Below are 26,183 nucleotides of genomic sequence, written 5' to 3' on the forward strand. Positions count from 1 at the left end.
CTATTGTCAAATTACTGCCAGCAGTGCTTCCTTCTGCTCTTAGCAAAGGGTTCGTGTTTTACCCCAGGTGGAAGGGCAGCCCACGCTATAGTTAGGGCGCAGTCTCACTGGGGCTGCTTTGTCTAAGGCAGTCCCCATGTAAAGGTTTTGTTGAATTGACTGGGAGCCAATAAAAATGGCCATTGGGACCTCAAACCTTCACGTCACTTACTGTCCTTTGCTGCTGTGCGCTGCTTGCCAGTTAGTGTTGTGGGCTATTCTTTCCATAGAGGGTGATCCAGTCCTGGTCCCGTGAAGTCAGAACTAAAAGTCAGTAGGTGCAAAGGGTTACAAGCCCGGTCTGGATCAGCCTAGCTGGAAGTAGTAGAACCAACATCCTTGGGCAGCTTCTCAGGACTGGAGAAATCAGAGGTGTTCCCTGCTGACCATATGTAGAATGAATTCTCTCTCTCCCCCCAATTCATTTTATAATTAAACACTGCTTTATTAATTCCTAAAGCCACAGGAGGAAGATCTTATTTGGGGTACCCGCACAGAGGTATAATAGCAGGTTTTCGAGTTAGAGTTAGCCTACGTTTGGATGATTTTGAAGAAGTGCGTGGCACCGATGCTTTAAAGCCGACGTGCTGGAAGCTAAAATACCATTACTGCTCTTCTGGCATCCTGGCAGCATTTGGCAACACTTTTAGGGTTGATTCGAAATGAGATAATGGTACTACAAGGCTCACTTCTGTAAATAATTAAATAGAGAAAGGCACTCAAATCTCCAGGGGCTCAACACTGAGGATTAGGTTACGGGGAACCTGGGCCCTTCTCCAGCCGGTGCTAGTCAAAGCCTTGAAGAGAAGCGGGAGGGCCTGGTCTCTTCCTTTTGTGGTGGTAACACTGGATGATCTTACAATAAGGGATCCCAGGGACGACCGTTTCCAGCCTCTTTACAGTTCCCAGGGAGCCAAGACTTTTGCCTCGGCTTCAGGTGATCCTATAAACCAGGAGTGAGCAATGCCGATCCTTGGGAATCACAGCGAGGCCTTGCTTACGGGATATCCACAATCAATATTCAGCAGATGTACAGCATACTGCATAAACCTAGTGCGCTACGAGTCTGCTTCATGTGCGGACTTTGGTTATTCTGAAAACCCCGATTTGTTTGTAAGGATTGCCATTCCTTACCACCGCTGTAAATAATGTTTGATCATGTGAAGAGTGGGCTACAGGCTGTAGGGGTGTTTTAAAGCAAAGCAGATTGCGGGGAGCGGCCTGCTGGCTCACTGGCTAGTGCTGTGCACTGTCACATGGAGGAGCCGGATTCAATACCCGAGTCAGGTCTTCCGTTCTGCTGAGGGCTGTGAAAGCTGCGGAGGGAGCCCTCACAGCCCCCAAGGGGAGAGAGTCGCAGTCATCGTGCAATGGTGTCACCTAGTGGACTGACTTAGGGACCCCGTCAGCCACAGCTTGTGACACCCCTCAGCCTCCCCCCCCCCCCCCCCCCCCCCCTGCTGAAGACTGTCACCGCAGTGGCCGGGTCGAGTAGGAGGGGGGTATAAAATATTTATTTATTTATTTATTTTTAACTTTTATATACCGACATTCTTGTATAGAATACAAATCATACCGGTTTACAGTGAACATAACATCGCATGGGAGCATTACATGGAACAAGCTGGTTAACAGTGAACTTAACATCGCCTAAGAACGTTACATGGAACAAACGGGTGTATACATAACTGTGGTACAAATAGCAGGGAAACTAGGACTTCAGGTTGCTCTTTACGTGACAACCTGGGGGTGAAATAAGCGTTCAATAAATATTTAATAAATGCTTGGTAAATAATGAATTACGTTTCTGAACCAGAGGGAAAAATGTCAGGTCAAGCGGAGAAGGGGAGGAGGAGAACTTTAGTTAGCAATAGGACTTGGGTAGTAGTGAGAGTCGGAACGTGATCTTCAGCAAAGGTCTGGCTCAGTGGATCCAAGAGCTGACAGGAGCGTAAAAGTCTCAAGAGAGCAACTTTTGAACTGGAGAGCTTGCTAAAATTATGATGTTGGGAGAGGATGCTAGAATTCTGATGCTAGGAAGGAACAAGGAGTCCCTAGTAGAAGGAAATATAATAACAGTGTGGGGAAAATGATTAGATCCGGCCGGCACGGTCAAGCGCGTGCAAGATCCTGAAAGGATGGGATCAATCAGGAAATGCTAGTCTCAAAAGCCATGTTTTAAGTTTTTTTTTTTGAATGATATGGGGCATGGTTCTTGTCGTAGGTCCAGAGGGAGTGCGTTCCATTGAGGGGGGCCATCTGTAGAAAGGGCTCGTTTCCTTAAAGATGATTTTGCAGGAGGAGTGTACAACGTGCCTTGATAAGCATTTCTAATAGGTCTGGTGGAGGTATGAGGACACAATTGGATGGTCAGATCCAGAGGGGAGAGGTTGTACAAAGCTTTGTGAATTATGGTAAGGATTTTATAGAGGATTCTGAATTTAATGGGAAGCCAATGGAGGTTGAGGAGGATGGGTGTGATGTGATCCCTTTTTTTTTGTGTTAGTATCCTGGCGGCCGAGTTCTGTAACATCTGTAGAGGTTTGATGGTGTTGGCCAGAAGGCCAAGAAGAAGAGAGTTACAGTACTCGATTTTTGAAAAGATAATGGATTGGAGTACCATTTGGAAGTCATAGAAGTGTAGAAGGGGTTTAAGCTTTTTTAAGACTTGGAGTTTGAAAAAGCATTCCTTGGTGGTGGTGTTTACAAATATTTTGAGGTTGAGCTGGGTGTCCAGGAGAACGCCAAGGTCTCTTACATAAGGCGAATGGTTGAAGTTGGCGGAATGCGAAAAAATTGGAGTGTTGGGGGGAAGGTTGTTGTCATCCTGGGAGATGATGAGGATCTCTGTCTTGTTGGTATTAAGGACTAGATTGAGACTGGAGAGGAGAGAGTTGATAGACTGGAGGCAACTATTCCAGAAAGTTAGGGTTTTCTGTAGCGATTCCGAGATCGGGATGAGAATTTGCACGTCATCTGCATATAGATAATGTGTGATCTTTAGTTTGTTGAGAAGGTGGCAGAGAGGGAGGGGGAACAAATCCCTGGGGGTTTACAAAGAAAGACTCGTGGCACCGCTGTCCAAGAGATGCTGGGTCCAGTTGGGTCTGGAAGCCCACAGGAGCAGGAGGAAACCTGCAAACCAGGAACAGCGAAAAAACACAAGGTAAAAAATTGTAACATGCTGCCTCCAGCTCTGAAACATGTGGTGGACTCGGGGGTAAAAGACTATCCGGAAATGCTGGCTGCAATCGCGGGCAGTACTGGTGGGTTCTGCCTATTTTCAGCAGCTCTCTGTATGCCTCAACTCTACAATAAACCTATGTCCCTACCTACGCCGTCCCCAGCTCCCCCTCACTCTGACCCACAACAGCGTTTAAATCAGCTCGGATCCTTGGGGATGTAGGAAACAGTAAAATGGCAGGACATAACGCAGAAATATCAACTAGCTAACTCCCCCACGAGACACATAGTGCCAGAGTAACTAGTTAGATTTTGACAGGTAGCTTTACTGTTTTATTCTTTGCTTTTGAAATTTCCACCCAGAATGAATCGCAGCCGTGTGTGTTCACTTTTCTTCTGAATCAAATGTGGCTGCCTGGTGCTGAAGTCCCTTCCTTTGGCGGGAGTGTTCCTGCAGTCCTCTGTCCTCAGGTTTGCTGTGTTGCTTCTCAGTTCCCCAGACGTTTTGTCAATCTGGCATTTAAAATGTCTAAAAACCCTGACTAAAGTGAGGACTCTAGAATCAGCTAAGTCAATGAATTCTGGGTTTCCCATCTCCATCGCTCACCTCCTACCGTGCAGGCCTGGGTCCCAAAGTTCTGAGAATTGCTTGGTCTAATACGTTGTACCAGATTTAGCAGTAGGTCTCTACTCTTTTCCGGCTTCTCCTATCAGCTCGTTTTTTTTTTTTCCACAAATCAAAGAAATGCTTTATCCTTGAAATGCAAAATCATAAAATGCCACATCTGAGCATATTAACTCTGAGGAGATGATGCTGCGAAGACTTAAAACCTTTTAGACTGCCCGTAGCCAGTAATGGTTGGCTCAAGCAGGATTAGAGGAGGACTAGTTAGCTTCACAGGATGGCCTCAGCGATAGCAAAACTTAAGTTTGCTCATGAATTGGAGGAGGCATAAGACATTCGTAAATTAAAAATATCTTTCAGCTACTGATCAGTGAAAGAATGAGAATCCTGTTACGTAGAGTTGCTGCCAGCTGGGATGACTGAGCAGGTAAAAGCGTTGCCATTTTAAAGATTTTATTTATTTATTTAGACATTTTATATACCGTCGTTCCGGTTTTCAAAAGTAACATTCATAGCTATGGGTTAACAAGTAAAGACGGATGAAATAAGACCATGAGGCCCCTCCAGCCATCCCTCAGATCCAGCAATAAGATGACCCCACTTGGCATCAGTTTCAGTTAGATATGGAAAGATGACTGCAGTGAAAGTCTGAGGCAAGTGCAGAGATCTTTTGGTGATACAGAATGGTAAAAGCCTTTACCGCTGCCAGGTACCAAAGCATTTGGCTCTTAACACCTGCCTGGATGTGAGCCTGTTCGGTTCACACCGCCTTCAATAACATTACAGAGGAGCCTACCTAACTTCCCCCTACAAGCATCAACATGAAAATACAACAGAATGGTTTTGTAAGCCTGCAGCTCCACGTGTACGGTTGGCAAAACCAGGACTGGATCAGTCTGATGGCAATCCCGATTACCAGAGAAGGAAAACACAAATCCCTCTGGCACCAGTAAATATTCTCTTCTTACACTAAGCCCGACGTCAACCTCGGGCTTGGAAATCATCAGTTTCAGTTATTCGAGAAGATCTGTAGACTGGGAAAGTCAGTAAATGATACAGAACGCCTCTTATTCCAAGAGGTGAGAGCGCCCACAAAGCACAGCAAAAATCCTGGCTTTTGTGGGATGCTTACTGTAGGTTTCAAGGGTTCATGGAGAGCGGGTTCCTTTTGTGGATTCTTCAGCATCAGTTGTTGCCTCAGTACTTACTGATATTTATTCTCAGATGTGGGAACGATCTTCAGCTTCAGAATGGACAAGTTCAAAGCATCTTAGAAACTGGAATCTAGCCTGCAGGTAAATACAAAGCAATAATTAAAGAAAACTCTTGTGTTAAAAGACTAATTACAACCTTACTACTGGAAAGATCAGTGCTGAGAACTCATTTGTTGGCGCTGTGTCTGTCATAGTGTTGCAGGCAGCACATCTGGCACGATGAGGAGATGGTCTTGTAATTGTGGATAAAATCCCACTGCTGTCTAAGTTTATTTTACTTATTAATTTTATTTAAAATCACTTGTTGCCCACACCCTTCAGAGTTCGGGACAGGGTACATAAAACTATGCATAAAAATCAAGTGAGAACTGAACATAAAAACTAACAAGTATTAAGTAATGAATAAGTTGATAATGGAACAAAACTTTAAAGCTTTCTCTCTATATAAAAGGCTTGTGTCGCTAGGTCGGTCACAGCATTGTGTCCGTCTGTGGCCACAGGTGGCATCCTGAACAGTGGAAAGTGCACTATGCAAAGACAATGTGCTCTATTTGCAAAGGCCTGTCAAACAAGCAGACTCGTACACACACACATGCGCGCACACACATGCATGCACTCACACACACATGTACAAGCATGCAGGCTCCCACACAGGCTCAAACATACACACACATTCAGGCATGCATACACACACACACATACATACACACAAGCAGGCACAGGCAGACACAAACACACACACAGGGGCCCCAAACAACCATACAGACACACACGCAGGCAGAGGTACCCATACATAGAACAAGCCCCTACACAGAGTGGAACACGCACAGGCAGGCACAGAGAGACACACACATGCACAGGCAGGCACAGGCACATACATGCAGGCACAGTCAGATACACACATAGATACACACAGGCAGCGAGACACACACACACAGGTAAACACACACGCAGGCAGAGGCACCCATATACACAACAGGCCCCCGTACAGAGAGGCACATGCACAGACACACACATGCACAGGCAGGTACAGGCATACACCCAGGCAGACACAAACAGACACATGCGCAGGCACACACATGCAGGCACAGACAGACACACAAAGGCTGTTATAGACTACACACTCTGCACGATGCCAGATACTTTTCTCTAATATATATATATGTATTTATTTTAGCAAATTTCTGTCTGTTGTCCTTTTTCATTTGAGGTAAAAGGATTAGATAACCAAAAGACCTAAGAGTGAGGTTGTGGTGTAGGATGGCTTCTTCTGTACATGTGCCTATTTTGTAACCCCTGGGCTGAGGTCCTCCCTGAGGAGTCCACAGGGCACCCTCAGGATATTCAAACTTCCCAGACAGTTCTCAAGACCCTCTCTCTCTGAGATCCAAGATTCCCTGCTGGGGGGAGAGACTTGTCTCCAAAACCCTGAGCATGGTTAAAGCAGTCTTTGAATACTGCACTAATAATCATGCTGGAAGCTGATTATGGTTTCCGGCTTGACTTTACTGACATTTGATGGTGAAATAGCGAAAATGACTATTTACAACTCTTCCTGCAATCCGATCCATTTACATGTATAGCTCTCCAGTAAATCTGTGACTCTGTAAATCTGAATGCTTCCTTTATTTCATTCCTGATTCTTTCCAATTGTAAAAGTAGTTTAGAAGTTCCCTCTCAAATTTAAGAATGCAGACTTCTCTAATCTAATTCAGTTGATATACTTTAAAGTCCCATAAGACATTAGGGGCATGCAGAGAAAAAAATGTTCATTGCATTTTGCTATTTCATTTAGTTAAATAGCATTGTTGTTGTTTTTTTTAAGTTTTGTTGTTTTTTTGTATTTCGTACAATAGTGCATGCTATTTGCAAATAGTTTGCACTATAAAAAAAATACAATGCACTACTACAAACAGTGTGTGTTGAAACCTTAAAAAAACTGAAAAAAAGGAAAAAACCCTGGGGATCTCCAGAGACCACATCCCACTCCACCCCCCTATGCCATCCCTGGATTTGGCCATTTTCCCATATAATGTAATATTTAATTAAAAACAAACAAACCCTGTCACAGGTCCCCACCTCAATTCCCAGTACCTCCCCTTTGCTAAAATATAGTACCCTCTGGATGCCGAGTGCCCCCAGACCCACCTTAGCCCACCTTCCTGACACCTCCCAGACTCACCAAATCTTTCCTGGTGGTCTGGTGGAGGCCCAGGAACAACCCCTCCACTCCTGGGCCCAGCGACCGCCATTTTAAAAAATGGCACCAGCCACCCTTTGCCCTAGCATGTGACAGGGGCTACTGGTGCCATTGGGTAGCTCTTGTCATGTGACAAGGCAAAGGGTCGGCCAGCACCATTTTGGAAAATGACGCCGGCTGGGTCTGGGAGCAGATGATTCACTCCTGGGCCCCCAGTAGACCACCAGAGAACATTTGGTGAGTCCAAGAGGGATTGGAAGGGTGGGCTAGAGTAGGCAGTGGGGGATGCTTGGCTTTCAGGAAGGGTGCTATGTTTTAACAAAGGGGAAAGATTGGAGCAAAGCCTGGGATAGGGTTTGTTTTTTTTTTAATTAAATATTACATTTTATGGGGAAATGACCACCTCCGGGTCAGTGGAGCCAGGTGGGATGGGATGTTTATTAGGGGTTTCTGTATGCACTATTTGCAAATAATATGCACAAAAGACAATAAGAAAAAAACACAAACTTTTGTGGGGGGGGGTTTCTATCCTTTAGTTTAAAAAATAAAATGAAATAATATAGACAATTTTATTGATATTGTTTGTCTATGTCATTTCAAGTAAATGCACATCCCTATTAAAGACATACCTTTTGTCCAGAAGAATAGACTGTATTTTCTTACTTCCCAGTTCGAACTCCTCACTCTCCTTGTTGATACCTGAAGGGTATCTCTCCATTCCCGTTTTCACTATCCAGGTTTGCTCCTGGGCCCCCAGTAGACCACCAGAGAAGATTTGGTGAGTCCAAGAGGGATTGGAGGGGTGGGCTAGAGTAGGCAGTGGGGGATGCTTGGCTTCCGGTTAACACCAGGGGGTAGAGATTCATAGCCTGTATGGCTAAGTAACTTACAACCTGTTTCACTAAAACATTTCTCCCATTCTGTATCTATGGGAAAATGCCTTGATGAATCAGGCCCTTAGCTGGATAACACTTATCCGGCTAAGTTCTAAAGATATTCAGTGACACGACAATGCTAATGAATAGCCATGTAGAAATTTCTACTTAGCCGAATAAGTTGTTTATTGAGCAGGTCTAAACTTAGACGGAAAACTTATCTGGCTAAGTAGCGATATTATCTGGCTAATCAGCATCACCCCGATCCTCCCACTGCCCGCCTCCAAGTTAGCCGGCTAGCCAGATAGCTGGATAAGTGACTTATCTGGTTATCTAGCAGCCACTGAACATAACCGGATATTCAGCGGCCGCTAAATAGCTGGATAAGTCCTACTTATCTGCCTATTCAGTGTCTGAATATCAGACCCCAGATAGATGCAAGTGGTCTTCCCTGCTGTCCAACTTCCCTTCCTCCCAGGAATGAAGGTGGATTACTTAAGGGCCTTCAGTGACCTTCAAAGGTCAATGGGTCTCTCAGGATGAAAGGCTCCTATTCTCCTTTGAGATGGTAGCCCTGAGTTCACGGGCCGTTGGGTACTCAGGCAGAGGGTAAAAATAAACCATTTTCCAAAAGGTAACTCAAAATGAGGAAAAGAAGGGTGGATAGAACTTCTTCTACTAAACAAAAGGATTAAAAGCTGGAATCTGTAAAATGGGAGAAAGGTCCTTTTCCCCAAAACAAACAAAAACAAGGCAGATGCAAGTATGCTGCCTCGGGAAAGGAGCATCTCAAAATCCACACCTACCAAATGGTGCCTTGGGGTTTTATAGGACAGGACTTCACAATTTAATTCTCCCAAATGGGGGAGCTAGAATTCAACTAAACCTGACTCTTTTCTCTTCCCACTTAGGATCTGATTCCCTAAAACTTTTCTCCCATTCTGTGTCTTTTGGAAAATGCCTTGATGAATCAGGCTTTTAGTTAATTAGTATGCTCCATTAGTAGAGAACCAGTAGGCTCTCTGCACCTCAAAAAACAAATGTGCTACAGATCTTCAGTACTGAGGTCTGTGGTTCTCATTCAGAGAAAGGGAGGTGATACTGCCCCTACATAGGACCCTGGTGAGACCTCACTTGGAATCCTGTGTACAATTCTGGAGACCACACCCTCAAAAGGATATAAACAGGATGGAGTCGGTCCTGAAGGTGGCTACTAAAATGGTCAGCGGGCTTCATTCTAAAGCATATGGGGATAGACTAAAAGAGCAAAACATGTATGCCCTAGAGGAAAGAGGAGATAAGGGAGATATGATAGAGACATTCAAATATCTTTACCATTGATGATACTGGTAAAGTTGGAGATCTGGATGATGATGAATGTCATGATATGTGAGGGTGCTGAGAAGGTAGCAGTATTTTATGTTTTATTTTATGGTTGGATTTATTGTGTTATTATTTTATATGTTTACTTTATTGTACATCACTTAGGGAGATTATATCAGTTAAGCGTTTCATAAATGATTTTAAATAAATAAATCTCAAAGGTTTCTATGCACAGGAGGTGAGCCTTTTTGAATGGAAAGAAGGCTTTAGAACGAGGAGTCAAGACAAGGGTAAAAGGGGGTAGATTCAGGAGTAATCAGGAAATATTTATTTACAGAGAGGGTGGTAGATCCATGGAGCAGCCTTCCATGTGAGGCTGTGAAGACAAAAACAGTATCTGAATTCATGAAAGCATGGAATAAATATAGGGGATCTGTAAGGAAGTGTTGCTGAATTAATTGGACGGATGGACAGACTGTATGGGCCATATGGTCATGTTTCTATGTTTCTTACTGGCACAGCTTATAGATGAGCAGATCCTATCCTCCCCTAACATAGCAGCACAGAAAATGATGGCAGTTAAGGACCATAAGACCTATTCAGTCGCTCTATGTACTTCAGGGTGCAATGCCCTTTGATCCCAATTTATTTCTGGCTTTTCTTCTCTTCTTGCCACCTTAGGGATCCTCTGTGCTTAGCCTAGACTTTCTTGAACTCTGTTACCCTTGCTGTCTCCACCACCTACTTTTGGGAGCTCATTCCATGTGCAACATCATAGCCATAGGATTTTTTTTTTTGCTTTTTTTTAACCAATTGTAAATGAATCTCATTGGTTACTGACCCCAGCACATTTTTAGTTCAAGTTGACCTTGGCTGACTTCCAAGTTGGCTCTGTCACTGAGATCCTGCCTGGACTACACCTCTCCTTTCTGACACAGTCTGGTTTTTCACTTTGCTTTGTTAGTGCTTGACCTTACAAGCATCATTGATTAAAGCTGTGCTGCCGAGCATGTTGGGTAATTCACTTCCATAGATTTCAATAGAGATAGTCAGGCTGACCTCTGGAGCAGTACCAAAAGGTGCCAGCTATAAGTGCTTTGGTAATCACTTGACTTAACAGGTTTGTAGGAACGTTTTAAATTCCGTTTTGCATTGCCAAGAGCTCAACCTAACTGAGTGTCTGGTTGTTAACAAACACCTTGCCACGGCCTCTCCTTTCCAGGGTTCTCACTATGAGGGACTGATTCACTGAGGCTTTTCTCCCATTCTATAACTATGGGAAAAAAGCTTAGAAATTCAGACCCTTAATTAAGTGTCATGCAGCTATTTATTTATTTTTATCCACTGGTAATACCTTCGTTCTTAACAGTTAGGCACTACCTTTCACCGCTTAATATAATAAATTGCAGTGATTATATTTTGCCTGTTCCTGATGATGGCCATCTTTTAAGGTGTTACTTGCAGCTGCTTCTGTACCCATGTGATTTTTTTTTCCCCCCCTACAGTTCTGCTGGGCATAGAAAACAGGAGCAACACTAAGGAAAAGATGGCTGCTGCCAGTCACATGTGATCAAGGCATTAAATACAACTTAGCTAGAATAAATTTAATCATTACAGTATTCATCCTCGGGTTTGCAAAAAGACATTTCAGTTTAGCTGCTTCATAAAGTCGGCCAGCTAAAATGCCTCAGGGGAAATCAGGTACTAAAATTATAGAGCTGCATGTTGCCAAAAGAGAGAACCTCATCGAAATTAATTTTAAATTAAAAAAAATAAAAGATTTCTTGTCCCCTTTGTGGTGGTGAGCCAAATGCCTAATAGACCCCATATTGGATAGATAGCATTTAAAAGTTATTTTCCCCTACTGAGGGTGCCCAGCATTATATTTTCACATTATATATCTTCAGGGAGCATTTCAAACTTGCCCAGCATTTTGAGTCGAGGTTAAAGCAAGAAGTTGCATGCAGAACTAATGTAGCCTATATTCCAGGACATGCGTGCGCACATCCACACATATATGTGAATCTGCAAACAAATGCCCCTGTCAGGATCCCCTTGGGATTCTGAAAATGTGTTGGAAATTTCCTATGGATTGGACACTAAGCACCACCCTGCAGGGTGGAGCCAGTGAGCTGTGTCTTAACCGGAATGGCATTCAGCATAATCTACTGCCATGGGGACCCAGAGGTGAGGGTCGACCTCAGGCTATAAATGTTTTGCCTCTCCTCCAGTGGTGGAGAAGATACCAGGATACTGAAAGAGAAGCCCACATTATTCTTTTGTCTTCATGCACCATAAGAATAATTCACAGCGTTCATTGTACATGTTAAATCCTAATGGGCTGTGGTTTGCAGTTTTATTATGGGTTAGCCCCAGGACCATTTCAGCCTATTACATTCTCTTAGTGGTTCCTGGAGAAAGTGCTTACATGTAAAAAGCCCCTAGGATTAAATATGCCGAGTTGAAACTGGTTTAAATGATAAACCAGATAAATATTTCTAACCACAAGTTCTGAGCCCATAGTGATGCTACAAGGTGAGCACAGATGCAGCATAATCCTAGTGTTTTACAGCGCTGAAGTGAGAAGGCTGTGTGGTTTGATATCTTCTTGTAAAGTCAGGGCCAGAGAGAGCAGGAATTAGGCCCGTGCCAGCTAAGAAAAGTAGGCCCCTACGTAAAGTTCCGATGTGATACTTAATAAGAGAAATCGTTTTCTAAATTTCCCAAATAATTTTTATTTATTTAAGAAGGTTTTACGAGCTTTTTTGTTAGCAAATTCTTCAATTACAATTGAAATTTTTATTTATACATGTCAGAAGAAATAGATATATTTAGCTTTTTTTAAAATTTTGCCCAAAAAAAGTAGGCCCCTTGAACATTGTAGGCCCTAGCCAAATGGCCATGCTGGCACCCCCTCTCTCCTGCAGTGTGTGAAGTACCATGATCCTGATGATGCTGTCTGATCTAGGAGCAGTGTCCCTGTCAGCTCAGGAGGCCTTCAGACTTTGCTGGAGGAGGTTGGGGAAAGAGGATTCTGTGAAAGGGAAGGTTTATGACCAAGCTTGTTCTTTGCATCCACAACCCATTCCGTGAAGACATAAGTTCCAGGAGCAGCACTGAATGTTGTTTCTTCTCAGAAAGGGCATTGCATGCTGGATGCCTCGCAGTACAAGCAGGGGAAGCAGAAACAAGTTACAGAATTCGAGAGAGGCCCGGGATAGGCACAGAAGTGCAGAGAAATGAAGGGAAAGCCAGAGAATCAAGTCGGGTCTGTGTTAGAGCAACGGGAAGGAAATTGGGCAGACCAGATGGTCCCTAGCTACCGTCATATTTTCGGCTTTTCCGGGTTACTGTGGGGGCCCGTTAATGGGGCGGCGTGGAGGAGTCCTCGGGTGCATACTCACTGAGACCCATTTCACTTCACTTTCTGGGAATAATTAGTATCTGTGGGTAAGGATTCGGTCCATTGCTAGTGGGACATGAACAAGACAAACTTTAGGAGAGGACATGAAAAGGCGTACAGGGGGAGCTCTGCAGAAAGTGACCACAGGTACTGATTCACATTGATGCCGGGAAGAACGGGACATGGCTCTCGGTGATTGAAGAGGATTTGTTTCTCGCATGTTAGTACCTCACCGATAGGGATCAGTGGCTGGATGTTCTCTTGTCTAGGCTAACATATTGCAGGCAATGAATTGTTGTGGGTTATGGGGAGCAGCCTTCCAACCATCTGCGAAAGTGCAAAGTCCGCGTGGACCTCGCACTTAATTTTCAAAGGGAGCAGGCAACATTTACTTTCCCTTTGAAAATTACCGGGGCAGGGCACGAAGCGCTCGCTGACTTTGGCGCCTGTTTTTTGGTTTTTTTTTCCTGCCGGTAAAATGTCTACAGAAAATAACGGGCGTAAATTTGAAACAGCAGCGTGCACCTGCCGTTTCTCGAGCCTGCCCAAAACCTGCTCCCGGGAACGCCTCCCCCTCGGCCTGGCTATAGGTTTGTGCACTATGGAACCCCCTCACTTCCTTTGAGCCAAGACTGAAGGAGGGGAATTTCCAGGTTCCCTGGGCTGTCTAAGACCTGTCTCTCTCAATCCATCCTAAGGCAGGCATGGTCTTCCCCAGCCTGTACACCAGGTGCGCTTAGTGTGCGGGAAGAAAAATCATGAGCCTAGACTGGATTTTCATCTTTCTTTTTCTGCCGCCAGAGGAACGAATTAAAAAAAAAAAAAGTGCATGTGAAGATTGCAAAATTCAATTCCACACGAAGATTTTATTTCTGTCAAAAACTGTATATCCAGAATTCACAAAAGCAGGCCCCCCATAGAACCCCCCCCCCCCCCTTTTAAGGCAGCAAGAAGTGCTCATGTTGTGAACCCTGGGCTTACCTTTAAGCCACAGATACTTCTTTACCCACGGGCTCCCTTTAAAAATGGACCTCCCCATAGGCATTTCCCTTTAGAGAGTTCTTTTAAAAGGCCGCCTGCACATTACCTGCAGAAATGTCCCTTTCATAAAATTGCTCCCCCCCCCCCCCCCCTGATAAGCAAGTGAAGGTGCGCATAAAACCTATGTGCGCGCGCATTTTTCCTGCATTCGGAGAGGCGTTTCGTTAGGGTGGGGGGGGGGGGGGAGTATGATTTTGATTTTAAAAAGAATGCCCATAAATTTTCACAGCAAAACTACTCGCACCAAAACTCGGGGGTAATTCTGTGAGGGTGCAGTTTTGCTGGTATAATTTTCAAAGTGAACTTAGCTCATAAATTTGTTTTGAAAATTGATGGAACTTGTACATGTAACAGCCGGCAAATGAATCCAGAGTGTTACAAAATCCCCCCCCCGATATGGATAGTTTTCCATGCGGGTTCCAGCGTAGATGAAAATTTGGCGTTTACTTTTGCTTGAAGCGTACCGCAGGAAGCTTTGCTACCAGTAACTCCTCCTCATGCTTTTCATCTCTTCCAGAACGTTTACCATGCCTCCAGGATCCCTCCTCCTTCCTGCTTTCTGTTTCCTGGGCACGCTTATCTCCGGGGCGCTGCCGTACCTCGCCTTCTCACAGAACAACACAAGATTCAACCACCTGACCCTGGACCCCAGAATGGGAACCCTCTACCTTGGGGCCACAAACTTTCTCTTCCAGCTAACATCAGACCTAAGGGTGGAGAACGCGGTTCAGACCGGGCCAGTCTTGGATAGCAAGGACTGCCTTCCCCCCGTCTCCTCCTTGGACTGCCCGCAAGCTCGCTATACGGATAACCACAACAAGCTGTTACTGGTCAGCCAGACGCGGGAGGAGCTCATTGTGTGCGGCAGCACCCACCAAGGGATCTGTGAGAAGAGGAGCCTGCAGTCCATCAACAGAATCCTCTTTCGACCAGAAAGGCCAGTGGACACTCAGTATGTGGCAGCCAATGACCCAAATGTTACAACCGTGGGGCTTGTGGGACACTCGAAAGACGGCGTGCCCCTCTTGTTTGTGGGACGAGGGTACACCAGCAAAGGGGCAGGCGGGATCTCACCCATTACCACCCGGAATCTGGAAGTGCCAGCGGGAGATGTGCAGGGAGCAGAGTCTCACTCTGTCTTCTCCTATGAGGACACTGCCAAACTGGCTGTGGTAGGACGTCTTTCCGAGTACAACCATCATTTTATCAAATCGTTCACCCACCGTTCCAGCGTCTACTTCCTGTTCTACCGCCGCAACCTGAAGGCCCAGTCCCGTGAGTACAAGACCTACATCTCCCGGATCTGTCCTGATGACTCCCACTACTACTCCTATGTGGAACTGCCTTTGAGCTGCAGGAGCAAGGAAAAAAGCTTCAGCCTGGTGCAGGCGGCCTATGTTGGATACCCCGGTGCCAAGGTGGCACAAGGCTTTCTGAACACCTGGGGAGAGGTTCTGTTTGCAGTATTCTCTGCCTGGCAGGCAGCGTCTGGGAAACCGGAGTCTGCTCTCTGCATGTTCACCATGGAGGAGGTGGACCGCCTGATTAATCGGACCAGAGATGTGTGCTACACCAAGAACGGGAAATCGGAGGATGGGGTGGAGGTGGCGTACATCGAATACGATATGAAGTCCAACTGCGTTCAGCTGCCCTCGGTAAGTGGGCTCTGTTCAGTATATAATCATTGAGGTCAATATTCAAAGCCGTTTAGATGGATGACTCACAAGTTATCCATCTAACTCACAAGTTAGCCTTCTAACTCACAAGTTAGTCATTTAAATGTTTAGTTTAGAATATTGACCTCTGTATTTCTCTCTCTGCACCTGAATTTAGGAACTTCTGCATAGCAAAACAGATGTCAGCCAGATAAGAAGGGGTGGATTTTTAAAAGTTTAATCAGCTGACTGTGAGAGTTAGCCTCTTGTGTATATTTTGTTTTTAACATAACTGTTTCTTCGGGGGTTCAAAGATTCAAGAATTTAGGCACACAAGTCATTATTCTACACAGCCATATCCATCGCAGGTTGTAACAATAACAAAATTGTCCATTGGAATACAAATTAATCCTGTTATTTTTATTCTCTTTATTTTTATTGCACTTCAAAAACCCTTTCCCCCCCACCCACCCTGAACCTTTTCCTTCTCGATCACACATCATTCATCTCGCCGCGGGCCCTACCTAAGCTTATCTGGTCAACTCTGAGCAAAAAAAAGAACCAGCAGACCTAAATTCTAACTGGTTAAATTTTGACCTGTTAGATTTAGGTGAATTTTTAGCCGAAAAACCTAGCTGATAATGAACTCAAATTAACCAGATATCTTATCCTGCTCATGGCTCATTTGAAATTTTACCCCTAAATGACCAGTGAGATGAATGAGCTGGAAGCCACCTGAGATCCAAGACCAGTCGCTCAGCTAATCTGCCATAGGTACAGTGTTCCAGATCACATCTTTGTTTCATAATTCATTCATCTTCACCTCTATCTCATTCCCTCTGGAAAACAGAAGGTCCATGTTTCAAGGAGTCTGTGAAAACATGGGCATCCCACTATACTGGCAAGGAGCAGGGCTGCTTGGTGGTTTTTTTTTTTTGGTCCTTTAACAAATGTAGAAAGCATCCTAAAATAATTTTTTCATGCTTTCTTCATTTGAAAATTAAAAAAAAAATCAATTGAATAATTATATAATGTTTTGAAAGAATACACGGAGGCAACAGTAAGCATTTCCTCCACCGCCAGGCAACGTCCAGTCCATTCTCTGGGATTGTTGTGCGCTGTACTCTTGGCTTAGAAATTTGCCCCTTGCTCTGGAATTGACTTCGTCTGCTCTCTACTCTTTATCCAAGGGTATCCTCTCTGTCTGTTAGGGTTTAGCGGTGTTTGGGTGGATTCTTGGGTACTGTGGCAGATGACCACGCCCACGGGGAGGGGCCCCGTGGGGAACCACAGTACTGGGCTAGACTCAGGACACACAAACACAGAGGTGGCAGTAGTGAGGTAGTCTGGATGTAGCAGTCTCGGGACCCTCGGCAGAGGGAACCCTTCTCACCCCGTTGGTATAGGGAACTTCCGATGTAGGTTTCCCAGCAAGGAAATGCTGTAGATGAGACAGACTGAGAGTTAGATTACTCACTAGATGGTAGCTGTAGGTAGGTGATTCCACCAGGCTGAAGTAGGTGGTAGCGGCACCGAGGCAGGGAGAGCAGGCCCTCAAGGGGCGAGTATCTGATCCCTGTAAGGCACCTGAAATAAAGCAGAGGGCCCCCGAGGAGAGGGTACCCAGGTTAGTCAATACCCCGAAGGGCAGAGAGAGAGCTTCCAGCAGCAGCACAGAAGCGGCAGAGTAGCTAAGACCGGCCAAAACCAATCCTTTGCTAACTCAATTAGTTAGCAACAAAGTACAGGCTATATACCCGGATGGCGTGACGTCACTTGAGGGGATGACCCCGAGGTTTGCGCCAATGCTGGAATAAAGACATGGGTAGCGTGCGTGCGTGCACCCTAGTAGGGCCTTGGGAGGAGCATAGCGGGAGGCAGCACCATAGCCTTTCCGGGGACGCTGGAGAAGGCGGCTTGTAGACGCGGCGGTAGCCATTTTCCCAAGTGAAGCGGGAGGAGCCGTGAACAAGGTGAGGCAAACGGGGCGAAGCCATCGGAGGCAACACTGTCATCGTTACAACCCTGGAATGGTTTCTGAGGGCAGGATAGTTCCTGTGTTTTCAAGTATCATTCACTTTATGGAGCAATTCTAGTGCAAACTGGTCAATTAAGCATAACTGATTCTAGTGATCTGCAAACCTTCCCATTCCTCTCCAATTCCAAAAGGAAATGCTGGGAAAAGTGCATTCTAAGGAAGTCCCGAACAGTGTCCAATTTGTCCCAAAGGAAAAGGAAGAATGCATAGGAGGCATGAAAGACTCATCATTCACTGCCTGCCTGCAGTGAACAGTGCCCTGAAGCCTCAATTAACCCTTACCCTATCACCTCCCTCATACCCACAGTATAACTTGGGTAAGTGTGAATGATGTAGTGGTTAAAGGATCATCGCTGAGACAGAAAGTGGTCTGGAGGCAGTGACCTGGCATCGTTTTGTGCACAAAACACTCACCAACAGGCCAGACAAAGAGTTCAGCCCCTCTCTGAAACCCTTTTTCCATTCAGTTTATAAATGCGATGATGGGAAGGGGCTTGACAATGTCATTGAGAAGTCTCCTGCTGAAGAAATGAGCAATTCATTGGCCGGAGGACTTGTTTGCATTACATTTTTTTCTTTTCTTGAGTTTGTTGTCTGGGATTTGATGTGTAATGCATTTTGTTATTGAGCAGACCTAAGTTAGATTTAATTTTGAAGAATCTTTGATAAACACTGTCCTGAGCATGGAGCCTTCCTCTCCTCTCATTGCACTTGTGTTGAAGGCTGGGATTCAAGGAGCTGGGTAACTCTTCCCCTCATGATGATCAGGGAGCATTGCTCAGGTTGGAGAGCTGTTGACTTGTTTTCTCCATAGGAGCAGTGAACTTGTAATCTCTCGTTTCACCCATCCAGGACACGTTGGATGCTTATCCCTGTGGCTCAGACCACACCCCTAGCCCGATGGCCAGTCAGGTTCCTCTGGAAGCTACTCCCGTCTTGGAGAAACTGGACACTCACCTGACGGCGGTGGCTGTGCATGTAGAAGGTGAACACACGGTGGCTTTCCTGGGGGATGGCAGAGGACACCTTCACAAGGTACGTGGGGGGTGAATGAAGGGCAGTGTGGGTACTCACTGGATAAAAGAAAGGCACTAGGAGGATTCTTGTACAAAGTTTGTTCACTCCCCCCCCCCCCCCTTTTCTTTAGGCATCTTACTGGATCAATCTCAGGATTTTCCGTCTCTCCTTTGCTCCCCACCTGTCTCTTGCCCAGGTTTTTCATGCCTGCACATGGCTATCCCTTTCTCACAGAGTCTCTCCTAGTTGATGCTTTGCTTTGTGTGCACGTCTGTCTCAGCTGGTGGTTATTTTTTTTTTCTTTCTAGTCATTTGGTATTCTGCCTTTTACCACAAGTGGCCTCAAGGTGGATTGCAATAAATGTAATTAACAGACAATGACCATTCTGGGATGTTATACAAGTAGAATAACTTTACAGCAAGCCTCTGATAGCTGTCAGGCAGTAGCATCTAGACTGGGGCCATGACCTTGTTCATGATGAATGGTCAGGGGATGGTTTCACAGCAGCGTCCAGAAAATGGGTTCTGGGTTCTCTTTTTGTTGAGAATTTCCCTTTCTGTCTCTGCCTCCCCCCCCCCCCCCCCAACACACAAACACACTGACCTCTCTCTCTCCCTTTCTCTCTCTCTCTCTCTCTAATCCCCCTTCTCCTTTTGACTTTTAAAATTCTTTTATTAAAACTAAATTAAGTTACAGCTGAGTAGACAGCATCCTCAGAGACTTGATAACTGTGTAGGAGTCAGCCTTGCTGGGGGTATTTGAAAAATAAAGCTCTACGAAACAGCAATACATTTTGGTTCTGATGTGTTGAGTTTGTTGTAACTGAGGAGGGAAGAGCATTTCATACAATTTAGCTGAACAGCAAGAGGCAGAGCAGGGGAGGTCCCGCAAGCTGTGGCTAAAATGTATCCTGCCAGCGCCGCTGGATAAATTCAGCTGGGTAAGTCTAGCCAGGGAAAAACACCATCCAAAACGTGGCAGGGTAACTTTAGTCAGGTAATGTTATCTGAGTGTATTCAGCAGCAGATGCACCCAGCTAGGCTCGGCTGAATATCTGGGTAACTTTTCTGCTCACCTGCCCGCTGAATCATAAAGTCCAGATTGGGCTGGTGATGCTCAGTATGGCCTCTGGTCAGAGGAAGGACCGTTTCTGAAGGGATCCAGGTGCCTAATCACAGAGTCGTGTGCTAGACCCCTGCATGAGAAAATCGCCGAGGGCTAAGTGTGGCCAAATCTTTGCACGACGTGGCTCTAGTTAGCCTCTTTGCAAGTGGGCCTTCCAGGGAATGTGTTTTGGTCAGGGGAGTAGAGTACGCCCCCACATTTGCTCTTTGTGCCTCATTTCTCTCCTGGAACCCCCATCTGCAGAAATAGCAGGGGTAAAGTACACAGGTAGGTTTGAACCTGGGCACTTCTAGGCAGTTTTCAAAGATAAATTATCCAGATGGTTGCTCTTTGAAAATCTGCTCAGGTTTTTCTACTTGCATATCTTGCTGCTATGTGGCTTAATCAAATTTGCCCCATTATGTTTATGACTTGGTGGCACCTCCCCCCTCCCCCACCTTTTCTCTCTCTCTCTCTTTCTGTCTCTTTCTTTCTCGTTCTTACTTTTTCAAGGATGGACAATGGCACCCTCTGCTGGCAACATTTCGAATTACACTTTCTCAGACCAATGCTTGGGACCCCCTTAGTTGGATTTTCAGGAGATCTGTAATGAATATGTATGAGAAGTATTTGCATTCACTAAGCCTAACATCCAGGTTGTTTAATGCAAATATATCTCATGCATATTCATTAGGGATCTCCTGAAAACCGGACTGGCACAGTGCTACATCCTTTGGTGGTGCATCTTAAAAATGCAGTCACAAAAGAGAGGTAGCAACAAATTTGGTGACCTATTGTGCTCATATATCAAGGAGCAAAATGTTTGGGGAAAAAAACACAACCAAGGAAAACAGTGTATTCTCGGAATCTAAAACAGTAGGCAGCATCATTATAAAAATATGTCAGTACAGAGTTAACAAGTACTTCCTCTGTCTAAGGCCTGTGTATTTATGTATTCCACTCCAGTTTGTTTCTTTCTGCTTTAAGACAAAATATCATGTCTATAATCCACCATATCTCTTCTCCGCCTCCCTTTCTCCTTCTGCTTCTTGCAGGTGTACCTTGGGGCAACAGGAGAGGCTGATGAATATGCTCGTTTAACTGACCTGTCAAACACAGCAGTGTGTGGGGACCTTTTGTTTGACCAGCCAGAGAGGCACCTCTATGTCATGACCAAATCAGTGGTGAGCGAGAACTTCAGCAATGTAAAAAACAAGATGTCCTTTCTCTGTTTTTGAACATTATTAAATTGAAAGTCGGTATATAAAGTTGAATAAATAAATAAATAAATAAATAAATATTTCCGTGATTGTTCAGACTAAAGGGATAAATTCTGCTGAATATCCGGATAAAGGTATCCACGTAAAGTTATCTGGATAACATACCTGCTCGGTGGGTTTTTTTTAATATGTGCCTCTGAGATACTTGGAAATACACAGTCCAGGCTGCCATGTTATTGATTTTCATAGTTATGGGTGTGAAATTAAAATAGTAATGTAGTTTTATCTGCTTTTGTCCTCTAATTGCCCCCCCCCCCCCCCCAGTCTGCCCATTTATTCTGGTCCACAATACTAAGGATATGTCGCAGCTCCCAGAGGTAGAAGCTTGATCACTTGTAGGATATCCGATTTTATCAAAGTCAGTTTTTTGTTGTCCCCCTCATTAATTCTCTATCATTCTTGGTAGTGCAGCTCCTGCCCCAATCATGACACGGACCTTGGATCCAGGGGCTCACAGAGCAGAGTAGGCCCCATGATTTCTTGGGAGATCACGCACAGGAAGGAAAAGATTCTCCTTTTCAAGTCCCTTAGGGTGTCATTTTACTGGGCTCCTCCACTCATCAGTCCAGCTGACACTAAAATTACCACAATGACTCCAGAGTTTGTTGTTCAAAAATAAAAGTTCTTTCGCTGGCACTGAAGATGGGTAAACCAAAGCTCAAAAAAAAAAAATTACTGGTACACTAGTGAGTCATGCACCGCATGGCCAACAAGTCCCAACTGGTACAAAAATCCACCCTCTCTCAAATAGGGCTGCTCTCTGATGTAGGGAGCCTTCCTCCCCTGGGTCTTTCCCCAGTACCTTTTCGTTAGGCTAGGTAGCCACCTTTACCCTCCCCCAAATTCCTGCACTGGGATGGGCTTCTGACTGAATGCCTATGTCAGATAGGAAGTCCGCAGAATCTCTCCTCTGGTGGGTAGCCTTCTCTGTCCAAGAACTTCCAGTGAAGACCAGTCCTCTGTGACACCACTTCGCCAAACAGTTCCTTTAGTGTGGAGAGAGGTTTCCTGTTTCCTCTCTCCTCCCAAGACTTCTTTGGGTTTGCGATCACTAGTATCCCAGGCTTTCACTTCTCTCCCTGTGAGCCCTGGCCAGCCCTGTCCCTGGGCTCTAGTTACCTTTCCTGGGCAGGAACAGCTTCACTTTCTTCCTGGATCCTTCCCTGCCAAGGCGTTAGACCCACCGGCACCATTCTGCAGAGAGATAGGTACCACGGACTCCAACTCCTGGAGCCCCTAATGCATAACTCCCCCCGCACCATTCAGACTCCAAACCCCTCCCACTGGGGAGCGGCACATCTCCTTAACACGCCCCCTTGCACTGACCTCACAACAGGGGCAGGATCTATTGAGACCACTGGCAAACGTACTGGCACACCAGGCCTGTGGCCATCAAGGGCAAACGCTGTTAGTGAGGGGCTACTTGCAGTAGCCAGAGAATAGTTACAAAGATTTAGCAATGCATGAGTGCAGGCTTTTTGTTGTGCCAGTTACATTGACTCCTTTTCATCCTAAGACCACATTTCTAACTTATGGAGGTCAATATTCAGAGGGACAAACTGTGTATCTTAAATTTCCTGTCACTCTGAATGGCTCCAGTTTATCCCGCTGTTTAGCTGAAAAGTTAACTGGATGAGTTGGAGGCATTCTGAGGTTGAGTTCAGTTAGCTGGTAAGCAGTCCTAGAAATAGCCAGGGACGTTTTAGGACTTTATCCGGCTATGTTCAGTAGAGCACCTAACTGGCTGCGCTTCGCTAATATCTGTGTAACGCCTGCCCCAACTTCTGACTGGCACAGGGGGCTCACTTCTTTGGGTGCGGCTAATGCTTTACTCAACTGGAAAGTTCCTCTGAATAAATCAGGAACATTAGAGCTGACGCTTCCCTTTAACCCACCGCCCTCCTGTTACACTTAACATCACCCTGAACATCCGCAGGAGGCGGGTGAGGGGGGACGAGTTCGTTGAAGGAAGAAGTTTAAAAAAAATGTTGCTTTCTCTCGGAGGACATCTTGCTTTAGGAAACTGAAGAATGAGGCAGACCCGGCATTAAAAGAGGATTCAGCACGAAGCAGGGGAGGAGAGTGAAGGCAGGGGTGTGTGGGATGGTTTTGATTTGATTCAAATGGTGCCTCTGAACAGCTTGTCCTCTCTCTCTGTCCGGCAGCTGGTGAAGGTGCCGGTGGCAGAGTGCTCACGGCACACGGACTGCGCATCGTGCCTCTCGGGGAGGGATCCGTACTGTGGCTGGTGCGTCCTCCAGGGCAGGTGAGACGGCGGAGTCCTCATCCTTCCAGTAACGTTTACCAGCTTTCCTACCTTAGCCTCGTCTAAATCCTTCAGGGGAGAGATGCCCATTGCCTTTTCCAGGGACGGTGACGTAGATGCACACAGTCCCTTAACGAGTCTTCCCGGCAGTGAGTTTTGTTTCCCTCTGCTTCCCCTATTATATTTGAGGAACTGAAGAAGGCCATGGTGCAGGGATGGTGCAGCAGAAGTAGGAAATGCCGTGCGGTTAGATATTGTTACAGTATTTAGGGGGCTGTTGGCTCTGTGTCAGATCTTTAACGTTCAAGGCAGTTTTGACTTTGAACAGAGTCGTGATCCTTTCTCTATTTTTCCCGCAGGTGTAATCGACGATCTGAGTGCTCGAGATCCAGTGCGAATGACCAGTGGCTGTGGAGCTATGATATTGACCAGCAGTGCCTGGCTGTCCACTCACTGTTTCCATCTAATATCAGCAGGGAGGAGAAAAGAAATGTAAAGAACTCTGGGCAGGCTGGGAAAATCTAGATTCTTTACACAAATACTTGGAGAGGATTGAGAGCCTTCATGAACTGGCACAGGGATACAGGGCCTTTCACCTGCAGATTGCCTGTTCAAATCTGGCTCAGGTTCGCTGTGACCAATAGTTCTCACTATCTGAAATCCATTTAGTGGTCTCTGTGAAATAAGTCAGTGGCCTCAGTTGGCTGTCAGCAGAGACAACTCCCCTAAGACCATGGTTCGGAACCTCCTCTCTGTCAGGCCCACAGGCCTAGGGAGGCAGATAAAAAGGCTGCTGTTAGCATGGCTGTCCCTTGCCAGCCATAGAGAGGCAGTGAAGGCACGTCATAGAGGAGGGTGTGCCTGGCCAACCACACAACCAGCGCCTGTTCACAAAATGAAACAAAAGTGTTTTCTGTGTACATCCCAGGCTATGACTATTTTAAAAAAATTATATGAAGATTATTGTGTCTGTGTATAAATAATATGGAATTAGGGGGAGTGCAGGGAAATTTTTAAATATTTTTTATGTTTTAATATAGTTTTTTTTAAATTTGGGTTTCACTTTGTTTAGTGTTTATTTCAATGGGTTTCACTTACTGAACAGAAATGAACGTTAAGTGGTCCATATTCAGACACAGTCTGGCTGGCAAAGATAGCCGGATAAACTTATCTCGCTAACTTTGGAGGTATATTCAGTAATGAAAACCGCATTATTGAATATAGTGGGTTATATTAAAGTTAGCCGGTTAACTAGAGCCACCTAAGTTTGGGACAGCTCTTTGACCCCAATGACATACCCAGACTTAGCCAGGTATGTCCTCGGGCTAACTCAACTCCTCCCAGTTGGATCCTGGAGCGCCTTTAACTTAGCCAGCTAAATTCTAGCCGCCTAACTTATTAGGCGGCTAGAATTTAACTGGATATATGCCAGCTAACTTTTGAGTTAACAGGCTAAATGCTTTTGAATAAGGACCTCCATATTTAAAAAAAAAAATGCATGAAACAAAAAAAAACCCAGAAAGAAACTGCCCCCCAGCACCAAAAAATGTAAATGAACTCCCCCCCAGCTCATCCCCATAAAGTTCTCACATTGGCACCTTACCCCTCACCGGGGTCTGCCAATGTGCCGAGTAGAAATGGGCAGGAGTGATCTACGGTCACTCCTGCCGTGCAGGGTCCTGATTAGAAGAAAGCCGAACTCAAACTGATACTGGCCTCGGGGATGGCGGGCACTATTTCCTAACTGGGATTCGGGGGGGGGGGGGGGGGGGGGGTGGAGCGACGAGAGATCATGCCTGCCCCTCTTCAAGGTGGAAGACCCCAGCAACAGCTAAGATCACTCTGGCAGACAGGGGATACTTAATGAGGAAAGCCTGAAGGGTGGCGGGAATACGTTTTAATTTTTGGGCAGCTTTTTAGGGGTTTTTTTTTTAGGTGATTTTCCAAACAAATAACAGTTCCCCTTCCCCCCCTCCGATTTCTGGGGTGTGTGTGGGTATTTCATCACATTTCCTCCTACTCGTTTGGTTATCCCCTGTTATGCTGTAAACCAGTACGATAAGATATTTATCTTGAGCATCGGTATATTAAAAAATTCTAAATAAAATAAATAAATACATAAATACATTTTTCGTTTTCTTTAAAAAAACATCCATATTTCAAATGCATCTTAAATCCCTGGGGGACTAAAATCAGTTGAGAATATTGGCCAGTCCCTGAATATTTGTTTACAGTATGTAAGGATGATTTAACTAATGCAGGTGACAGGACTCCCTGCAGGTGGCTTTCAGCATAGTCACTGTTTCTCCTTTAATGAGATTGGGTAATAGCATATGAGCCGGTGCACATTCATTCATGCAGATCAAACACAAAAACCCGCTGAGCGCCCAGGATGCTACCAAAACACTAAGGGATTTCTTTTGTTGAGCCTTGTTCTTGTATTTGATTCATCTCACACACAGGAGTGAGTGGGCACTCACTGATGAATAGTGACTGCATGACTCAGCACTGCTGGAATGAGTGGGCACTGAATACTTGAATGGGCAGTGCCTGAATGAATAGGCAAGGTATGACTCAGCATTGATGGAGCGAGTGGGCACTAAATACTTGAAAGGGGCACTACCAGAATGAATAGGCACTGTATGACTCAGCACTGCTGGAGTGAGTGGGCACTAAATGACTGAGTGGGCACTGCCTGAATGGTCACTGTATGACTCAGCATTGATGGAATGAGGGAGCACTGAATACTTGAGTGGGCACTGCCTGAATGAAAAGACACTGCATGACTCAGCATTCCTGACGTGAGTGGACACTGATTGAGTGGGTAATGCTTGAGTGAGCGGACAGTGCTGTGGGCAGTGCATTGTGCTTTACATGTTCATGAGGTGTGCGGATATTGTTTTGTTGATCGCCTTCTCC

The 26,183-nt window shown here is 45.4% G+C and overlaps 1 protein-coding gene across 5 annotated transcripts in view; it reads left to right on the forward strand.

Moving 5' to 3' along the window:
• Nucleotides 1–26,183, forward strand: part of PLXNB1 (plexin B1) — a 176,494-nt gene that overhangs the window by 77,861 nt on the left and 72,450 nt on the right. For all 5 annotated transcript variants that reach the window (XM_029601112.1, XM_029601113.1, XM_029601115.1 and 2 more), the window contains 5 exons: nucleotides 14,421–15,558; nucleotides 18,449–18,631; nucleotides 20,774–20,902; nucleotides 23,164–23,264; nucleotides 23,624–23,756. In XM_029601112.1, coding sequence (XP_029456972.1) covers nucleotides 14,431–15,558; nucleotides 18,449–18,631; nucleotides 20,774–20,902; nucleotides 23,164–23,264; nucleotides 23,624–23,756 — 1,674 coding nt within the window. In that variant the 5' untranslated portion in view covers nucleotides 14,421–14,430. The remainder of the gene's footprint in view (nucleotides 1–14,420; nucleotides 15,559–18,448; nucleotides 18,632–20,773; nucleotides 20,903–23,163; nucleotides 23,265–23,623; nucleotides 23,757–26,183) is intronic.

This window comes from Rhinatrema bivittatum, chromosome 4 (assembly GCF_901001135.1).
Source record: "Rhinatrema bivittatum chromosome 4, aRhiBiv1.1, whole genome shotgun sequence".
Classification (NCBI taxonomy): Eukaryota; Metazoa; Chordata; class Amphibia; order Gymnophiona; family Rhinatrematidae; genus Rhinatrema; species Rhinatrema bivittatum.